Source organism: Lepidochelys olivacea (assembly GCF_965140295.1).
Source record: "Lepidochelys olivacea isolate rLepOli2 genome assembly, chromosome: 10".
Taxonomy (NCBI): domain Eukaryota; kingdom Metazoa; phylum Chordata; order Testudines; family Cheloniidae; genus Lepidochelys; species Lepidochelys olivacea.
In genome coordinates this window covers 78726359-78747188 of record NC_140420.1, presented here as the reverse complement: position 1 = coordinate 78747188, position 20830 = coordinate 78726359, and the positions used below count along the sequence as shown (strand labels likewise).

At 46.4% G+C, this 20830-nt stretch overlaps 1 protein-coding gene across 1 annotated transcript in view; it reads left to right on the top strand.

Annotated features, from left to right (window-relative positions):
* Nucleotides 1-20830, top strand: part of IGDCC3 (immunoglobulin superfamily DCC subclass member 3) — a 191156-nt gene that overhangs the window by 90826 nt on the left and 79500 nt on the right. The window contains exons 3-4 of the mRNA XM_084642518.1: nt 8579-8723; nt 13913-14043. Of these exons, the coding sequence (XP_084498644.1) occupies nt 8579-8723; nt 13913-14043 (276 nt within the window). The remainder of the gene's footprint in view (nt 1-8578; nt 8724-13912; nt 14044-20830) is intronic.

The window sequence follows — 20830 nt, the reverse complement described above, 5'->3', positions numbered from 1 at the left end:
TGGACCCCAAAGATTGTTTCTCTTGTGCCTTTCAGCTTGAGGTTGTAACACTTCAGATACACACTTAATTGGCACACTGTTTAATTACTCCATGGAAAAGGTCTCTTTGACTTCTGTTGGCTGGATTCCGTCAAGGGCGGCCAGTGATCAGGCTCTGATCTTTCTGCTGCCTTAGTATTACGGAGGCTTCCCTATGCCCTTATATATGGGAAGCAGAATGGAAGGTGATTAAAATATGCTTCCACCCAGAAATGTGATTCTCACCATGTTCATTGTGTCTCAGGCATTTCCAAGATTTGCTCAGCGTGCAAATAAAAAGATGTTTGTTCCAACTGCTGTCCTCATGGGCTTACCCAAGACTTAGGGGTCTCTCCCTCTTACATGTCATCCCCAGTTATACAGGTTCTGCTGCCACAGCTATGCCTGGGCAATCCCATTAGCCTTTAGAGAGGGGTAATCAGAAGGCAGTGGGTTGTATTGGTGTCTGTGAGGGCCTGCTTTGGCCAGAAGAGCTTCTGTTACTGGTGATGATGTACAAGATGGAAATAACACAGCTTGGCTCTCAGGGCTCAGGCTGGGTTTGTGGAGACGAGCTGTTAGGGAAAAGGCCTTTTTAGTAGTAAACTAGCATCAGTGAGAAAATCAGAGACACATGATAAAGGCCATTCCCCTCACACAGTGACATTTTTACAACATTACCTTTCAGGGAAGAACCACTCTTTAAGGGAACCAGTTCTGCCACTGCTTTGCTTTGTGACTTGGGGCAAATCACTTTCCCCTGTGCCTTAGTCTTCTCATCTGTAAAATGGGGTTAGTGGTACACACACTCCTTTATAAAGGACTTTGAGGGCTTTGGATGAAAAGCTGCATATAAAAACTAAGTATCACGACTCTTCCTCCTTTTACACTCTCATTTTCACCTGTGATTTGCAATTTCTAGAGGGTCTGAGGTGTTAGTGGGCAGAAACATGAAGCACTACTATCCAAGTGACTGCCCTTTTCGCGTGTCATTTTGCACACGGTTGAACTTCCATGGCTTTTGAGGGTGCTTAGCACCTTATAGGACGTGCTCTTAAGGCTGCATTGGATCACTACATTGTATCGCAAGCAACTTGGGTGTGTTGTTTTCTGGAGTAATTTAAAAAATGGAAAAGCAACTTGATTACAAAAGTAGCAGGGCTTCCCGCTCTCCAAACACCATGCTTTGTATTGAACTTTCAGAGTTCTTTTCCCCCTGTGCCTGCAGTTGATAATAATGTTTGCGTTTTAATGATTCTAACAGGCATGGGATTTGCTTTGACATCCCGAGTTAATGTTTTCTTTTTCTACATCAGATCTAGGTCAATCTCTTGCTTAGCACTAATGCTCTAGTGAACAAAAAAGGATTGGCCATTAATGGTTTCAATTTAGTTTTTCATGGAGTAAAGAAAATTTCATTCAATACCTATTTTCATTTTTATTACATCAGACTTTCCGTGGCATCTGTTAGTCTGGAGAGTGTATTTGCTCTTCGATTATGGAAGACCCAGCAAACTTGTTTGCCGTAATAAATCCTCCGTGAATATGGATGAGGTCAAGATCTGCTTCTTACCTGTGAGATGCTGCAGGTTTAGTGCAGTGTCTTGAGGACTTTTCCTCCGGGAATCCCAGAGCAATGGAATTCTGAATTTGGAAGCTCCTTAGTGTGCTGTATAGTGATACCTCGCCAACCGCTGGAGTGGAATGTGGCAGTCAATGCATTCGAGTAACACTCCACGAGAGTTTTAGGAAGAAGTGAAGGATAATTTCTCTCATTGAAAGTACAGTTAGGTATAATGTAAATATCCACCCTGGGATGTGTCCAGGACCCAGGAACTAGAATACTTCTCCTGTTATGAAAAATCCCATAGGCTTTACAATAACAAAAAATGGCTAGAGTCTTGGATTTCTAGCTCATTCAAAAGATGGGTGTCTCCTGCAGCAGGTCCCCCACGCATTACCATTGGCTCAATACTGAATTAGAAGGAACAGTATCACCCGCCCTGAGTCTTGCAGCTTCTGGGGCACAGGTGCTGACTTTTGGTTTTGCTGGTGGTTGTGTTCCTCTCTGCCCGCTCCCTCCCTGTGCGAGTGGTGGGGCGGGCCTTGGGGGAAGAGGCTGGGTGGGATTGAGGCCTCGGGCGGAGCATGGGTGGGGCCACAGGGCGGGGTGGGGGTGGGGCCTTGGAGGGAAGAGGCTGAATGGGGTCTTGAGATGGAGCGGCAGGTGGGGAAGAGGCCGAGCAGGGGATGGGGCCCACAAAAGATTAATGTGGCCCTGCGGGTGCTGAGCACCCCCTATTCTTTTCGGTGGGTGCTTGAGCCCCGGAGCACCCATGGAGTTGGCACCTGTGGTCCGGGGCTTCTTCTGGAGTTCCCACATCCAACCAAACACTTTATAGCTTACGAGATCAGCCCAGCTACTGCCTGCAGTCTGTGAGTGCTGCTCATGCAGCCCCCAGCCCATGGGTGCAGCACTCCTCTGCTTGGCTGTCTGTGCTCTGCACGGACAATATGATGCGCTGCCAAAGGGCAGGAGTGCCAGTTCAAGATAGCACTGGGCCCAGTCGAAGGGGAGCAGCTCTGAGACTTTTCACGCCGTAGTCATGTTCTGGAGATAACAATACCACCAGCATCGTTCTTGGCTCTCTACGCCTGTGGTGGTCTTATGACAGGGGTGGGCAAACTTTTTGGCCCGAGGGCCACATTAGGGTTGAAAACTGCAGGGAGGGCTGGGTAGGGAAGGCTGTGCCTCCCCAAACAGCCTGGCCCCGCCCCCTATCCGCCCCCCTCCAACTTCCCACCCCCTGACTGCCCCCCTCTGAATTCCCTATCCATCCAGCCCCCTCTGCTCCTTGTCCCCCAACTGCCCCCCTCTCGGGATCCCCTGCCCCTATCCAACCCCCTCTGCTCCCTGTCCCCTGACTTCCCCGACCCATATCCACACCTCCACCCCCTGACAGGCCCCCCGGGACTCCCACGCCTTTCCAACCCCCCCGTTCCCCATCCTCTGATGGCCCCCCCACAACCTCCGCCCCATCCAACCACCCCCTGCTCCCTGTCCCATGACTGCCCCCCAGCACCCCTCGCCCTGGCCCCCTTACCATGCCGCTCAGAGTGGCATGTCTGGCAGCCGTGCCACCCAGCCAGAGCCAGCCACGCTGCCCTGTGGGGGCGCGCAGCCCCACTGCCCAGAGCGCTGCCCGCTCAGTGGTGTGGCTGCAGGGAGAGGGGACCGTGGGGGAGGGGCCAGGGGCTAGCCTGCCTGGCAGGGAGCTCAAGGGCCGGGCAGGATGGTCCCATGGGCCAGATGTGGCCCGCGGGCTGTAGTTTGCCCACCTCTGTGTTATGAAATACTTCCCTTGGAGGGGAGGATACCACATTTGCCTGTACACAGGCTCAGAATGATGTTCACTGTAGCCAAGGCCCCAGCAGCTGCGGGCATTTTTAACCATCACATCGTCCGTAATTGCATTTAGCAGAGTTAGGTGACACAATGGTCAACACGTTGGCGCCTTGCCTACTCCCATTGTTCCTGCCACGGACGGAACTGAACCAGCAGAAAGTTTTAAGGGGGGAAAGATCAGTTCAGATCCCCTCTAACAGCAGGTCAACAGAACCAGCCAGCAATTTCCACTCACCCACTACTACTCAGCTGCTGCAGTGGTGGTTTCATTGGGGACAACTGGATGGAGTAAGTTAAATGACCAAGATAGAGGGATTAGATAGTGCCTCCCTATCCAGGAGACTGAGAGTGCAAATGAATATTATAGTGCCATGCAATTATTTTAAAAAATAATTATGTAAATGTGCATGCAAATTAGATGCAGCCGTCAGGCTCTTGGCAAGTGGCCGATGCCAACCGGGAAGGTGTGGTTAGCACTGTTCCCAAGGTATGTTTAGACAATTAAGTGTCCCTGATAACAGAAATCCTAGTGTTTCCTGGTGAAAGGCAGGAGAGTCAGAGAAGCAAGTGCTCAGCAGTGTGGATTTGTTGTGCAGTCAGGTGAGAAGTATGTAGTATGGTATGGTACAGATTTATCTCCCTTGAATGGTGCCCCATAAAGCCGTCAGTTTCCCACCCTTTTCTCCTTTACACACCGATGTGATTTATTTCGAGGTTGGGAACCACATTCAGGTGCTCACTTGCTGTTAACTTTGTGGCAGTTTATATGAGCTCCAGCAAAGCCTTTGTCTTTGTAACTGTAAAGAAAGTTTCAAACCTGCTTTAAAAAATAGTATTTTGTAGGTCAGTGCATTCATTTTTAATGCAGATTGTGAAAACCAGCTGCCTTGGCAGGGGTCGTGGTGTTTCCTAGGCATTTAACATAAACCTGTGCTTCAAAGCCACATTACAGGGTCACAGAAGAGTAATATTTTACTTACCGTCCTCATAACTGAATTATTTATAACCTCACATGTTTTATTCATGATAAATATTAATACCAGTGTCTTTAAGAGGAGAGGTTATCACTGCAATTTTACCTGTACGAAATACGATTGAAATAAAGGAATGGAAATGCGTTTTTTACTGAGGGCTATTTTCATTCACACTCCCCTCCTCAAATTAACCCCTTCAGCGGCTGTTAAATTTCAATATTGTTTATTGCTAGAGAACACCGTGATCGTTTTTCCAGCCTGTAGTTTCTGCATCCTTACAGTGAGTCATAATGCAGGGCATCTGCGTTTCTGGCGTTTTTGTTTTCTTGTTTAACTTTGTGCAGTTCAGTGAGTTCATGGACCCCTGGTGATTAGCCAGCTGATACCAATTATAGCGTGATCATCCAGTCAGTCACTGTGCTTGGTTATCAGTTATTGGGCACCTCTATACTATTGACAGGTGGTGACTTACCAAGACTGTACCCCCTTTTAGGAATGGGAACTCTCTTTTCACTATGTTTGTACAGCACATAGAACAATGGATGCCTAATCCTTGATTAGGGGCTATCATAATAGACTATTCTCAGTGGTAGAAGAGGACAGGACAAGGAGTAATGGTCTCAACTTGCAGTGGGGGAGGTTTAGGTTGGATATTAGGAAAAACTTTTTCACTAGGAGGGTGGTGAAGCACTGGAATGCGTTGCCTAGGGAGGTGGTGGAATCTCCTTCCTTAGAAGTCTTTAAGGTCAGGCTTGACAAAGCCCTGGCTGGGATGATTTAATTGGGGATTGGTCCTGCTTTGAGCAGGGGGTGGGACTAGATGACCTCATGAGGTCCCTTCCAAACCTGATATTCTATGATTCTGTGATTCTATGATAATACAAGTACTACTAACACATCATCATTAGTTTATTGGGCATGCCACATTCTTTCTCCTCGTGCAGGATTTCCTTCCATCTCATTATATTCGATGAGAGCTTTATTCATGGAAATAAGAATCAGTTTAACAGTATGAAAATAAATAAGGCATTAACTTTACAAGGCAAACATGGGGCATGCTCCAGCTCCCACTGACGTGGATCAAGCCCTTCATGAGGTGAATATGTTGGGACAAACCCAGAGAATCCATAGAGGATTGAATAGTAATTTGCACTGGATGGACACAATAACGTACCTCATCCTGGCCCTGAGCCCAAACCCATTGAAATGGAAAGTGTCCCAGTGATTTCAGTGGACGTTGGACCAGGTCTCCTTCTGGAACTCTTCCCTCTGTTGGTGAGCACTGACTGACATCAGTGGTCCCATTTGAAGTCAGTGGGATAGCTCATGCAGTGCTTGCCAGTGTAACTCAGGGGCCCACAATCAGGCATGTTGCCCTTTTGAGAAAAAGGGATAAGGGATCATTCTTCACCTTCAAAAGTTAAATCAGAAATAGGTTTGGTCAGTTTTGTTGAAGGCGTCAGGACACTCCCTAGAAATGCTCCCTGTAGGGAGAACAGAAGATGTTTCTGTATGCCTGTGTGTACAGTTTCCAGGTTAGTATGTTTCCCATTGGGTTTCCCATTGACTAGGCGGGCTTTGATCCGGTCGTGCAATATGTCTAGTGTGCTGAGGGCGCATGGCAGCTTGGGTGTTACTGCTATCTACACAAGACCATATGGCAAGGGGAATTCACAAGCACTTGAAACAAAATGGATATTAATGAAATACTTAGAACCAAAGACCAGGGTCCAGGGGAAACCTTCCCAATCCTCCAACCGCCCTGTGCTGGGGCTTTCTACCAAGCGCTATTCAATCAGCTTAACAAATCTGTATTTAGCATGTTGAACTTGAGACTGATGATTTGGGGAGCAGAGGGGTTTAAAGCAGCACATATTTAATGTATTGCTAATAGCCTCTCCCATCTGCCCAAGCCCAACTGGAATCAGCAGGTGAGTGACCCTGACACATACGTAGCTTGTTCCTTAGCAGATGCACATTGATTACCCTTGACACATGTAAAAGGAGGTGGGCTTTTCTGTGCGGGAGAGGGGTATTTTTAGGGATGGGAAAACAGAGCTAGGGGATACGTGATTTTCTTGGAGTTTATATTATATGGTAACTTGAGGGATCCTCCTGTGTATATGGTACTAAAAATGAATCATGAGCTAAATAGAGGCTCTGAGGTGTTTATTAGCCCAGGTTATATTTATTACGCAGTCAAAAGTTAGCACCTTCCAATTAATTAATAGTAATAATTATTGTATTCTGGTGATGATGATTTATGTAATGCTAACGGCATGCCAGACACTTTACCCACAAATGATTATTACTCTTATTGTACTGCAAAAGCTGGTCTTTCTTCTTCTTCGCTGATGCTTTGAGAGTTATCCTTTGCTGACAGCTGGTTGACATGAGAAGCCCAGGCGACCCCAAGTGTCGTGGGCATGCAGGGCCCAATCCTACAAAGTCCTGAGCACTTTGTGGGACTCACTACAGGCCCACTGGTTGAGGAGGATGCTTGTTGCAGATGCTCATCACCTCCCAGGCTCAGGGCCTGTAGTAACTAAGTTTAACAGTAGAGGAATGTGCATGTTATGTGGTTGTGCAGAACTGAGGTAGATGTGTGAGTCAGTAGTTTATACCCATGCTTTTCTCCTTAATGTAACGGAGGGCAACCTATATCCTAATGAGAGTCGTGACCAGGAAATAACAAACCATGGGCTGTTGTCTTAAACTTGTCTTCTGTTGAAGGATATCCCCAATCCTATCATGATCGTGTGCGACTGCTTGATAAGCATGGCCATCTTTAAGCAGTTCCTGGCCTTTCCTATCTTCCTCCAGAGTGTGATGCCACATTAGCACAGGGGGACTCTGTTTTTTTCCCAAATTACTGCAAAACCCCACTGCATCATGCTAACAGTTTGGGAGAGCTAAAATAAGGATTGATCTGAACATTTGCCAAAAGGATCCCTCCGGACAATGTTCCCTTTCTGTTGTTTTTCTTTGACTGGAATGAATGACAGACAAAGCTCAGACTTGTGTCATGGTGGCTATCATGCCGGAGGCTGATCACCAGTGCAGCTCCATCAATGGTTTCAGTGGTGGGAACACTACTGTAGATCATAATAGAATGCCCTAGACCCTTCCTCTCCAGATTCCCAGCCAGGACTTCCCTCCTTGGTTTTATAGTGAGCCCAGTGCATGCTGGATCAGGGGTTTAGGGGGTGCTGTGTGAATTCTTGTGTGATTGATAGCACTCCTAGTTCTGCACTTAACTAGTGAGTTCCAGTGTCTTGCTCTGGGCAGCTTAGAATTTGACCTGTTGTCTCTTTGTATTCACTAAGTCACCAGTTATCCTTTCTGAATAGGTTGTTGCCTGTACAATACTGAACTGGTCCCTCTGCTGCTATTAGGGTGATGGAGAAAATATGCACTAAAATTGGCACCGGCATCATCTGTTGGTGTTTGCCAACCTCTGTTGCTATCAGTTCTGATCCTATCATTCTAACAGCTCTGACTTTATTGGGGTTGTTCCCTTTCCTTTTTTGATGCTGGAAGGCAGAAACTTGAAATGATAGGAGGCCACCTGCAGTATGTGCCAAGCAAAAAAATCGGCTGCCATAAAATGGTTGCCAGCCTGTTCCTTGCACTCTTTCAGTAGAGAAATGAAAATAAAGTTAATGGGGAAGTTAAGTCAAACATACAGACAGGACGTTTGTGGTGGACATGGTAGAAGGGCACTGACAGCACTGGAATGAAAAGCGCAGAGACCAGACCTTTTCTGCTCTGCAGCCGAATCCAACGCCTACTGAAGGTGATGACAAAGACAGCCAATGAGTGACACTGCAGTGTTGGAGCATCCTACTGGCCCCTGCTGTGATGGTGGTCACTTCTACACATGATTGCAGCGCACGTAAATTGTGTAATTGCAGGCCTCCCATCCCGCTTTCTTTGCCCAGGTGCAGGGTTAGCATGTGCAAATGCCTGGTGTGCAAACATCCTTTCTGCACACCAAGGCATGGGTCCAGATTCAGATATGACCCTACAAGCCACTTTTGTTTGCTGTTTCTTGGCAGGTGAAGTGGTGGATATTTCTGCCAGGCTGGGTCATTGTGACCTCTGCTGGCAGTGCGCTCTCTCAGCGCTGAGCTGTTGTGATCTCATTTCATGTCTTTGTTTCTTCTCTTCCCTCCTCCAGCTATGTCGGACTTCCATGTTCACCCTCAGAACGCAGTCGTGGAAGAAGGAGGTGTTGCAAGATTCCAGTGCCAGATCCATGGTTTACCAGAGCCCTTAATCTTGTGGCAAAAGAATCAAGTCCCCATCAACACGGACAATGATAGGTAAGAGACATAGAGGTAATTTATTACTGACCCACACCTACATGTTGGAAATAGCAGGCCAGAGGCTCTCTTGCTGGTAGAGGGAGATGCAAATGCACTATCTGGGCACACTGAACATCAGAGCGGGGTTCATCTGAGGGAAGGCTCTTTTGTGTTTCTGCCTTGGAAAGACATTTAAATCTATGCCATGAGTTCCATCCTCCCGGCCCGGGGTGCTGGAGTGCTGAGAGCCACTGAACTAAACTGTGCGCCCTGTGTATGATGGAAACCACTTCAAGCCAGGAGGTGCGGCACCTATGGTTCTGGCTAGGGGATGTGCCAAAATAATGCTTCCTAAGGCTATCCCGGGGGCTGGGAACATACTGTCCTGGCCACCCAGTATAGCCACAATCACTTTCTGTAGGGCCTCCTCCTGAGCCAGTGTGGCAGTCACTGTCCTTTTTTTGTCTCAGACTGGAGAGGCTTTTTAATCAGATTGCCATGTACAATATCTATCTCTACACTTTGCTCCCACTGCAGGTTGATTCTCCTGAGCTAGGAGCCCTCCACAAGGGACAGCTCACAGAAGGTAGCACTCACCAGCATGACAAAGCGTTGTACAATAAGATCCTTTTATGTTTTGAAGGTTTAAAATACAATCTAATCACTGGCCTTACCTTCCGAAGCGAGCTACATTGTAATACCCCAGCCTTGGCAACGAGACCAAAAGAAGGGTGCCAACAGAAGATCTTTTTAGCTCTTTCCCATCCAATCCTCCTTAAAAAAAAAACAAAATCACTTTCCACTTCTTGCCCCCCCCCCGGAAAACTTGAATGGCATGTCCTTGCTTCCTTTGTTTGACAGCCTTCCCCCTTTGTTTAGGAAGCGCCGCTAAGCCTGGTTTGATCTTCTGAGTGTGGGCGTGGAATGAAGGGACAGGTGGCAGGCCACCCTAGTCTTTGGGAAGAGTTTCAGCACGTAACAGGAAATGCTTGATGTGCTGGCTCCAGTCTGTGATAGTCACAGCTGCAGCCAAAGCACCACAAAGCAAGTCTTCCCGGAGCCAATCCATCACGGCACACCTTGATCATGACTTGATGTCCGCACACTGGGGAGAGATGAAACCAGGAAGCTGTAAATATTTTTCTGAAAGTCCCCTGTTTTTAAACGTCAGCTCAGCATCAGAATGTGGCTTGGTTCCTTTGGAGCTAAAACAAAACACACGCGAACCAGAACAATACTTGACCTTTTCAGCTGTACTGTGAATTTATAGAAGCACCCAAGAGACCGACCACAGAGTTTAAAATTGCAACGGTCTGATTTTCCTGGTATTTTCCATCTACCCTTTTGTAGCCTACTAGCATTATATCTACACTGCAATAAAAGACCCTGGGCATAGCTGGGTCAGCTGACTTGGGCTCGCAGGGTTTGAGCTTCAGGGCTATAAATCTGCAGTGTAGACGTTTGGACACGGGATGGAGGGGGGGCCTGGGGCTTGAGCCGGTGTCTGAATGTCTATACTGCTATTTTTACCCCACAACCCAATCCTGAGTCAGCTGACCTGGGCTCTGAGACTTTGAGCCGCAGGGTTTTTGTGGCAGTATAGACATACCCTAGGCTTTATTCTTCTACCTAACGCACTTTGAATAGTCCTTACTCATGTGAGTAGCTCCATAAGAGTGCTTGCTAGCAGGACGCATGACACAGTGGGACTGTTTAAGGTAAGTACTACTCAATGTGAGTAAGGGCCACAGAATTGGGCCTTAACATTTTTTGTGCTCGTCAAAATGAGACTGTTAGAATTGGCTAGAGTAGGCCATGCCATGGGCAGATTTGTGAGCAAGTTCCTCTTGTATCTGTTGCAGAGATGCACAGGGTTGGAACTGCAGTGTCAGAATAGACTGCCAGATATGTCCACATCCCCAGACCGCTAACACTGGCTGTGCATCTGGCAGGGATTTGAGTGAGATCATCACACCTCACTTTAGCTGAGGCTCGAAAGGAACAGCCACAGAATCCAGGGCTCTGATAACCAAACCCATTTGCCTGACCTGCCCTCTACTTTTCCTTGGGTGAAGGAGGAATATTCAGATGCTTACAAAGGAGCTAGTTTAGGCTCTTTCTACCTGTGCTGGGCATCCTGATTTTGAACGGATTCCGCTTCTTTTAGGATGAAGGTTGCTGTCATAAATATAAAGGGAAGGCTAGCCACCTTTAAATCCCTCCTGGCCAGAGGAAAAAACCCTTTAACCTGTAAAGGGTTAAGAAGCTAAAGATAACCTCGCTGGCACCTGACCAAAATGACCAGTGAGGTGACAAGATACTTTCAAAGCTGGAGAGGGGAGGAAAACAAAGGGTTCTCTCTGTCTGTGTGTTGCTTTTGCTGGGACCAGAGCAGGAATGCAGGTCAGAACTCCTGTAAAGGGCTAATAAGCAATCTAGTTAGATATGCGTTAGATTCTGTTTTGTTTAAATGGCTGATAAAATGAGTTGTGCTGAATGGAATGTATATTCCTGTTTGTGTGTCTTTTTGTAACTTAAGGTTTTGTCTAGAGGGATTCTCTGTGTTTTGAATCTGATTACCCTGTAAGGTATTTACCATCCTGATTTTACAGAGGTGATTCTTTTACTTTTTCTTCAATTAAAATTCTTCTTTTAAGAACCTGATTGCTTTTTCATTGTTCTTAAGATCCAAGGGTTTGGGTCTGTGTTCACCTATGCAAACTGGTGAGGATTTTTATCAAGCCTTCCCCAGGAAAGGGGGTGTAGGGCTTGGGGGGATTTTGGGGGGAAAGACGTTTCCAAGCGGGCTCTTTCCCTGTTATATATTTGTTAGATGCTTGGTGGTGGCAGCAATAAAGTCCAAGGGCAAAAGGTAAAATAATTTGTACCTTGGGGAAGTTTAACCTAAGCTGGTAAAAATAAGCTTAGGGGTTTTTTCATGCAGGTCCCCACATCTGTAGCCTAGAGTTCAGAGTGGGAAAGGAACCTTGACAGTTGCCCAGAAGGTTTTTAACATTAGTTCAGTCCATAAATTGTGACATTTGTAATCTCTGACACCAATGGGATTTGGTGAAGAGAGTTGCTTCCTTTGTAGCTGAGTTGAAATTCTACATTAATCATGGTTGGTACAATTTTGTGTATAAATTGCATATAAATTTGTATGCTGAGTATTACACTTTGAGGCTTTGAAGACAGTATAATAGCTTTGGAATTGAATCTTCTAATGTGGTAGGCAGATTGTTAACAAAAATGAAGGCTTCTGGTGGTATAATTCATCCAAAATAAAGGACATTTGAAAGTCCCAGAGAGATTGCAATCAACTGCAGTACGTCCAAAACTGATTGCTGTCATGCTGTCTCAGAGATTCAGCCGAGCTCTTGGAACCCACAGTGAGAGCCGGTTAGAAACACTTAACCATATGCTGATCTAGAAAAGATAGTCTCAATCTTCCAGACAGAAATAATCATTAACTCATCAAAATGTAATGACCTACTACCAGCTAATTTAATGACATAGTTGTTTAAAAAAATGCCAGACAACTTATAATAAATATATATTTTTGAAACCCACTCATTTAAGGTAATACAGAACTGACTCGCAAAGGCCATAAAATTCAGACTTCCTAAAATCTACAAACTCTGTGTGTACCTCAGCCCATTGCCATAATAGATAGCATTACGGTATGCAAGGAAGCATGTTATTTAGAGACTTCTGCAACATCAAGTTTCATCCTTTGGGTTAAGGAGAGAAAAGTATTTTAGCGTTAGCTTTGAATTCCCTGGCTTTTATTGGTTTGTCAGATCACTAATGCTTTTCAGTCTAGGTTGTTTTAGTTGTGTTTTTTTTAATTGTTCTATTGACATGTGGTATGAGAAGGTCCGAGGTTCATTCACACCCATATCATGAGGATCCACAAGACAGAGATTGTTTTATTGGCAGCTTCCATAGTAACAGACACATGGTAGAAGTTCTGGTGTTTTTGGCCAATGAATGTGGTCGACAGCCCAACACGTTCTAGATCATGAGACCAGGGGAGGGGGTGGACAAAAATCACCATTTGTGTAACCTGGTCCAGCTCCAGGAGGCCAAACTGAGCCATCTTGCACCACATGGAATGATGCTAGTGGGAAATTAGCGCTGAGGTCTGGTGGCGGTATTCTTTTGTCTTTCAACCAGTGAAATCTGAATAATCACGTTTTTGTCTGTGATGAGGCAGGGCTTCTCCCCAGCTTCCAAATGACTCTCTGCCATGCCCAAAGTCTCTTTGGAGCAGTTTTATTCCCAAACTGAAACCAACAAATAAAACTAGTTTCATAACTTACGTTTTGCATCTCAGGCTTTCGTTGCCTCCCCTCCCAGGGGGTGTCTGGCAGTCCTGTTTCCTGCAGCTTCCTGCCTCTCTCTCACCTGCTGACTCTCAGCCAGTTCCTTCTCACAGCCAGCCCTTCACTGGAACTTCCTTTAGAGCCCCAGGGGCAGCCCACCCCCTTAATTGGCCCAGCTGGGAGCACCTGTTCTGGCACAGGCAAGCTGGACTTACTTCAGTTACAGGGGCCAGCTGCCCTGGGACATGGTCCAATTTTGGTAACACGAAAACTACTGTTAACAAAGTCAAGAAAACGATGCAGTGCTCAGTGGGGACGATTTCTCAAAACCGTTCATATCTTGCTAGTTCCCTCTCTGCAAACATTCTGCTTTGCTGGTGACTCTTTATATCTCGTATAGCAAGATGATGGTACCTGTCCTGGGTACCAGGGATGCCACTTTTGACGTGGAGCGTTCCAGTGGAACATGAGAGGAAAGCTCCTGCTAACGGGACGGTGTCAAGATTAAAAAAATCAGACCAGCCCCAACCTATTCAGTGTTTTATACACCTTCCTTACGAGTGTTACTACTGTTAAACACGTAGGAAGGGAGAATGTCTCTTCAAAGCGGAGGATAAATTCCGTGCATTATGAGACCGGAGATTAACACTGAAAGGTTTTTTTAAAATATAGGCCCCGATCCTTAGGTCTGGTTGAGCTTGCTTGGTGTTGTACCGGATTGTGCAGCACCCTTACATACCCCTAAACACTGGGGCTAGTGGATGCCAGCATGGTGCAGACTGGCCTAGGTTAGTGCAGCCTCACCTGGGACGTGCAGTTCTGCTCCCCAATCATGTTGCATTCTGCGACTGTTTTTTCGTTTGTTCTTTTTGTGTCCTCTAGGTACACGCTGCTTCCCAAAGGAGTCTTGCAGATTACCGGACTCAGAGCCGAAGACAGTGGGATTTTTCACTGTGTGGCTACCAACATTGCTAATGTGAAATTCAGCCGGGAGGCCAGACTCACTGTGTCAGGTTAGTAACAGTAAACGTGGTCTTTCACTCTTTCGCCTTCTATCTGTTGTTCTGAACCAGCTGAGTGTAACAGAACTTTTGTGATAACAGTATTGAAAAGCTTTCTTCTGTCCACAAACAGTACATTCATCGTTCCTGCTTGTTGTTAGTTTCTGCCAGATTGGTCCATGTGATAGCAAATAAACCTGTCTCTTTGCCTTTTAATTAGTGCCAACCGTTGGGCAGGCGGAGGAGGGAGGAAGAGGAAAACATGAGTTGTAGAAGGAAGGAAGGGAGAATACATTCTTTCTGAAATGTGAAAGATTCCCCATTTCCTTACAAACTTGGTCTACTCTGGAAGTAACTGCAACACGCGGCGTGATCAATTATTTATCCAACAGGGAAATACATTCTAGTGTTACATTACATCCTGAGAAGTACTGACATTTCCAAAAAAGAGAAAAAAAAAAAAAGAAAGCAAACAATTCTCAGAGCATTAAGGTGAGGTTTTATTTGGTTTTACTTGACAGAGGTGAAATCTGGCCCTACTGAAATCATTGGGAGCAGGTTCTCACTCCTGATAGTACCGAAAACTTTAAGGGGAAATATAATGGCATATGAACTGTTTTCCAGAAAGTGAGTGTTATGTGCCCAGACAGTTTCGGCACACTGCCACCTGTGCAAACAAACGATACCATAAGAAACACACAACTGCTTCCCTGCACAAATGGAGCATGCATGAGCTTTGCATGTGCAAATTCCTTCATTTTGTGATAGTGCACAAAAATGAAGCGTGTGGGTGATGTCCACGCATGCAGTGGAGGATGGATTGAATTACCTTTGAAAATGTGGCCCACAATGTTTCCATAACTTCATTAGAGTCCAGCTTGTCTTGTCTGTAGTGTTTTGTGGGCCATCCTTTATTAGACTACCCTTCTAGCACACAAGTAACAATCTAGAAGCCTCTATGAACAGTTGGCTCATTTTCTGCCAGGCCAACTGGCTCATCAGTTGGCTCAATTTCTGCCAGGCCAGTCAACCTAACATAAGTAGTGTAGCCTTCTCCTTAACATTTGATCCGATGTTGTTTGGCCACTCCTTTAATTTTAAGCAGTGTTAGTCTACAAAACCTACTTCAGTGTTTCAATCACCCTCCCTAGTGTGATGAAAAGAAAATATGAAGTCAAATCATGCACCCATAACCCAGCAAGCAGCCAACAGTAGATGACAACTTAGAACTTTGTGCAGGAGAAGGCACTTTCTGTCCTGAGCTTCCTTTTAGAAAACATAGGTGGTTTGCTTCTGGGTGGTTTCAAAGTGTCAGAGGTTCTTAGTTTCTGTTGGTTTCATTCTTCCTGAATGGCCACTTCTGGGCAAATAACCCAGCAGTCTGGATTTCTTCTTGGAGATATAGAAACCTAATTTACATGTAAATTTCAGATAAGGAATTATACTGCAGAATGGGAGCTGATTTTCAAAAAATGCATATGTGAAATTGTGCATGGAAAATAGGTGTTCCAGAGAGAAAATCATGCATGCAGATGATCAGTCAGACACACGACTCCAGCTGGAATTTAATTAACCATTTTGTGAAGATACACAAGCAGGAATAGAATCCAGCTTCCTCTGCTGTACCTGTACAAGTCTGTAGAGCTGACAGGTGAAATAAGGCATACAACATATAATGGTCAGTTGAGCAAGCCAATCTGACCCCGATTATACCCAAGGAGCAGATCCATTTAGAAACTTTAGAAAGGCAGGACTTTAGCCTTTGTAGACAAGCACCACATCTCATTACCAGGAGTCATGATCCTGTTGTCTCATACAGCTATGCCCGCTGAGGCCCAGGACCTGCTGTCACCAAGCCTGCTGTAATCCTCGGACATGGCTCTGTGGCCAGTGACGTCATAGAGCTTGGGCTGTTCCTTTCCTGAATGCAAGATTAGTCTCTCGGCAGCATGTAAGAAAACAGCCTTTGGGAAATGGGGAGAGGCTGGGGCAGAGAGATGTTGCACATCAAATCTGATGGGAGAAGAAAACGGCTTAACTGCTTCTGAAAGACCTGGTAGCATTTGAGGCCTGTTACAGATCTGCATGCTTGATGTATGTGAACAGTAGCTGCACGGAGGGGAAAACGAACAATAAATTATCAGCGGGCTGAAGTTCTGTTTAACAATTTACTGCTCTGAGTTATTATTTCACTCAGGGAGTAAAGTGCTAGCTGCTTTCATCTGCCCATCTCTCACTCTGAATGGATGGTCCCCTGGTTTCCTTTATGTGCAGCGTTTGTGGTGTTTGTTTTCCTTAAAGAAACAAGTCCCATGATGAATAAGTCAACACTATGCAGAGTACGCTGATAGTGCTCTTTCACTAGTGGAAGTTACACCATTATCATCAGCGTGAGCACTACATAGACAACATTTCAACATGGTTTCACCGGTATAGGCCTTGCGTCAGCATAAGCGCATGGGAGTTGCACTGCCATAATAGAACTCAAAATCACCTCGCAAACCTTTGCATCTTCTTGCCCTTGGATGTGATGGTGGCAGGGGGTAAGAATTACACCGATTCGTGTTCTGCCCATCACCTCCATAGTTGGGGCTGTGAATCTGTCATTTGTCCACCTGCAAAGAAATGGACCCAAGCCAGTTTTTTACTGGAGCCTTGGAACTTGGTTTCAGAACCAAGACTTTGCTAATGGACCAGAGGAGATACAAGATGAAGATGGTTTCTGACTGCAGCACCAGAACAGGATGGACTGTCAGTGTTTCTCACGGAGATGTTGGTAAAAGAGAGGCACCTGATGAGCAGGTTGCTGGTTCAAGAAGATTCATCCTTTGCTGATGTTTCCCTGTTTCCTGGGAGCGTGGTGGTACCTCTCTGATAGAACTGCTTGCAGGATGCTTTCTGATCAGTTTTGTTGTCCTTGCAAATGCTTCCACATGAGATGGTTGTACAATAGGATGGACAACCTGCTTGAACCCCAATTGACCAGTTGGCACTGCTCGCCTCACTCTTAGACAGGGTTGCGGTGATGGAACTGGAAGAACTGGAGGATAGAACCACTGGGGTTGTGGACCCTAAAGCACGCTGTCAGTCTCGCAGCTGTCTTCCCTCTCCTCTTCTGCAGCACTGGGGGTGGCCCCATGGCAGCACAATGCACAGATGTTTCTTCCATCCGATTGATTGGTTCTTTTCAAGTGCCTTCTTAGAGCAGATGTTCCCGTGTGGCTTCCCTGCCTCTCTGCTTTGACACCTTTCCTACGCAAGCGCACACCGATGGCATTTCTTTCTCTAACAGAGTGCTTGTCCTTATTGATGGTGCCTGGGACCTTTTACCAGCCTGATCATCCTTCTCTTCGATGCTGCTGCCACTGGGACTGAGTTCTGAGGTGGGGACTTTGTGCCTCAGCCTCAGCCAGTTTCGTTTAGGAATTGCAGCTTTTCCCTTTCACTCCCCTGCGGTGTTTTGAAATGCATTAGGCTCTCAACCAAGAATCGCTCCTTCATTCCTGCCCCCTGGATCAAACGAATTTCCTGTGTGGTGCGGAGAACCTCCTGACGGATCGTTCGCCGAGATCAGCCACTCTGCATGGAAGGCTGGTGTTTTACGTTTCCAGCCACAGTCAACATAGGCCCTGCTCTGCGGCCCCCTGCTCTTTGCTTGCCCCGGTGCCAGCACCACGGGAGGTACACTGCGCTCCGGTTACTTCTGAATTGGAGGCGATGAAACCGTAAGTGGCTCCCATCGGGCTTTGGCAGCCCAAGGAGCACGGTGCGGAGCACACGGGCTGTGCTGTGACGTGATGTTAAGGGGCAGTCTGCCCACATACGGGCAGAGTGGAGTGGTGGCAGTAATATGTAGTAATATCCCTCTGTTGTTCCTGTTCACTAATGGATATGCAGGCCAGCCCCCAACCTGCCTGGCCAGGTCCCCGCTGGGGCTCTGACGTAGCGCGGGAGATGCTTGCATGTTGCCACTTGTGAACAGAGAGCAGCATGCTTCCTGGCCCCCGTGTCAGAGGCATGGGGAAGAAAAAAGGCTTATTTGCATTTTGTATTTCCTGAGGCATGACAAGGCAAATGAGGTGGACTTCATCCCGTGTTCCAGCAACACAGAGGAATGAGATTGCACTGCCCTTATTTTGTTATGGCACATATAGTGGTCCGTGTCCTGTGTGCGCCCCCCAGCTCTGCTTTATTTACTCCAAGTCTCTGCCAAGAAAACATCCCTGGATCTTACACCTTACTGGGCTGTTCATTCCTATTCTCGTGGTGAAGACAGACACCCCTGTCATTCGATGGACATTTACATCCAGACTGGATAAAGCAGGAGGGAAGACACCATCAGGAACAATCCTGTCTATGAAGAGGGAGGGATAAGATGATGTATGAGGAAAACCACTTTCCATTGGGATAGAGGGGCTGGTGCAGATAAGAACTGACACACACCAGGGCTCATCACTTAAGCTGAGCCCCAAATGGATCCTTCTGGGGTTCAAAAGAGTTTGGACAGCTTTTAAAACAGTTCTGTTTCATTTTGGCTGCTGACCCTGCCCTTCCATTTCTGGTTCTGGACAGTACTGTAGGAATCTTGGGAAAGTGCTTTATTTCAGCCTTGGCCAGAAGCGAGAAGTACCAGGAATCTTGGGAGGGAACCTGTTCTTGTGAGATGTCTGACCCAGTGTTGCAAATCCAGGAGGGTGCATGATTTGCATAAGGTACAGTGAAGTATTTGAGTTGGTCTTGGGGTTAAAACATGGCATGGGGGGCCAGGAGAACTGTGTTCCTAGCCCAAATTGGACCAAGATTTTAAAAAATGGGAACTGGAAGTTAGGTTCTCAAGGTAATATTTAGGCATTTTAATAAGTGGTGAGCATCCATGGACTTCAGTGAGAGATGCTGCATGTTTTTAGTGCTTTTGAAAACCAGGACTTTTTATTTAGGGAGCCTAAGTAAGAATTGAGGGGTGCAATTTTCAAAAGCATGTTCATCCTACCTAGCTCTTAGACAGAGCTTTGCATCAATAGATCTTAAAGTGCTTTACAAAGAAGATCAGTATCCTTATCCCTATTTGACAGGTTGGGAAACTGAGGCACGGGGAGGAAAATGACTTGCCCAAGGTCACCCAGCAAAGTGGCAGCAGAGCTGGGAATAGAACCATGGTCTCCTGAATCCCACTTCAGAGCACTAGGTCACACTGCCTCCTCTCTTCCTATGGAAGTTGACAATAAAGCTTCCATTGACTTCAGTGGGAGCTGAGTGAGGCCAGCGCTGAGTGCTTCGGAATAGGAGCCGAGCCTGGTGGTGTGATGCTGCGGAGATTGTTGGAAAGGTGTTGAGATCCCTCGATAGAAAGTCTCGTTTTTCAAATCTGCTAAAGTTCACCAGTTGTTAAATGTAATTAAGTGCTCTGATTCTCTTCAGAGATCGGTATTGCACAGGGTAGGGTGAACTGGACTTAGCAAGAAGCCAACTTTTAAGCCACACATACACAAAGCGATTTGGATCTTACCTCTTTAAAAACAGCCCATCCTGTAGCTTTATCACCCCCTGTACAGCAACCATATACATGCTTAACAAATGAGCCATTCATTTGTGGTTGTTTAGTACCACTGTAATATCCCCTGACTTCAGCCCCCACTGCAGTGTGAAGCTAAAAAGTGCAAGAGGAAATGAAATCTAGGAGGAAAGCTTTTGCAAAGAATTTCCAATGCAGCATTTCTGTTTGAATGATCTTTGCAGTCAGAAGAAGCTCCGTGTACAAGAGCCAGTAGTGGAGAGATCTGAAAGAAGAATACTCAATATTAGTCACAAATCAGACCCAAATGAGCCTGGGCTGACTTAATTATACCCTTCACCTCTTCCCCACTGCTGCCCTCCAACTCCTAAGGATCGAAATTGATGGACATATTTGTCCATGCAGGTGTACAGAATATTCTTGCCACCGGCAATGGATTGTTGAAATTCCTTAAACACTGCTTGACCTCAGTGTTTGTGGAGTATAACCTAAGCCCATGGAAGTGGGACTGCACCAGATATGGACTTTGGTCACTCTAAAAAGCACTCGTCGAGCGATAACACTAAGCCTGTGGGTTGTCGTGACTTTGGGCTGATTTTGCCTTTCTGGAATTGGGCCCAGTTTTTAGTAATGCTAGACTTTTATTGTGTGTAAGAAAGGGTTGTATCGTATTGATTCCCACCGGGGTGCAATTTGTCTGACAGGTTGTGGGTCTAGTGCACACCTTATTATTTTGATGTATCACATTGTGGGTCGTGCCCAGAGGCTTCAGCCAAGATCAGGGCCACATTGTACCGTATGCTGCATGGCCACATACCAAGCAACAGCGCTTGCCTTGAAGAGCTTGCAGTCCAACAAAGGAAGTATTGTTATTTCCATTTTACAGATGAGGAACTGAGACACAGAGAGGTTAAATGATTTACCCAACTACACACAGGGAGCAAAACCAGGAGTTGAGCGCAGCTCCTTACATCCACACACGGATTGGCTGATAACGTTACTTCAAACCCCCTTTGCAGAGCAGACAGTCTCCTGGGGCGAGACGGCTCTCGCAGATGTTCAGCTTGCACTGCGTGTGGCTCTGTGGAAAGCTGCAGTGTGGGGAGTGCTGAGAAGCAGAAGTTTTGGGTTGGAAGGCATCACTGTTTTTGTTGCCTCTTCATGCATTCTTAGCTTCAAAGAATGGTACTGGGCATTCAGCAGCGTTGCCACTCTCCAGCATTTCCAGGGTGACAGCAGAGACGCCTCGGTTTCTGATGCCTTAAGTGTACATCAGCTCTGCCTTAT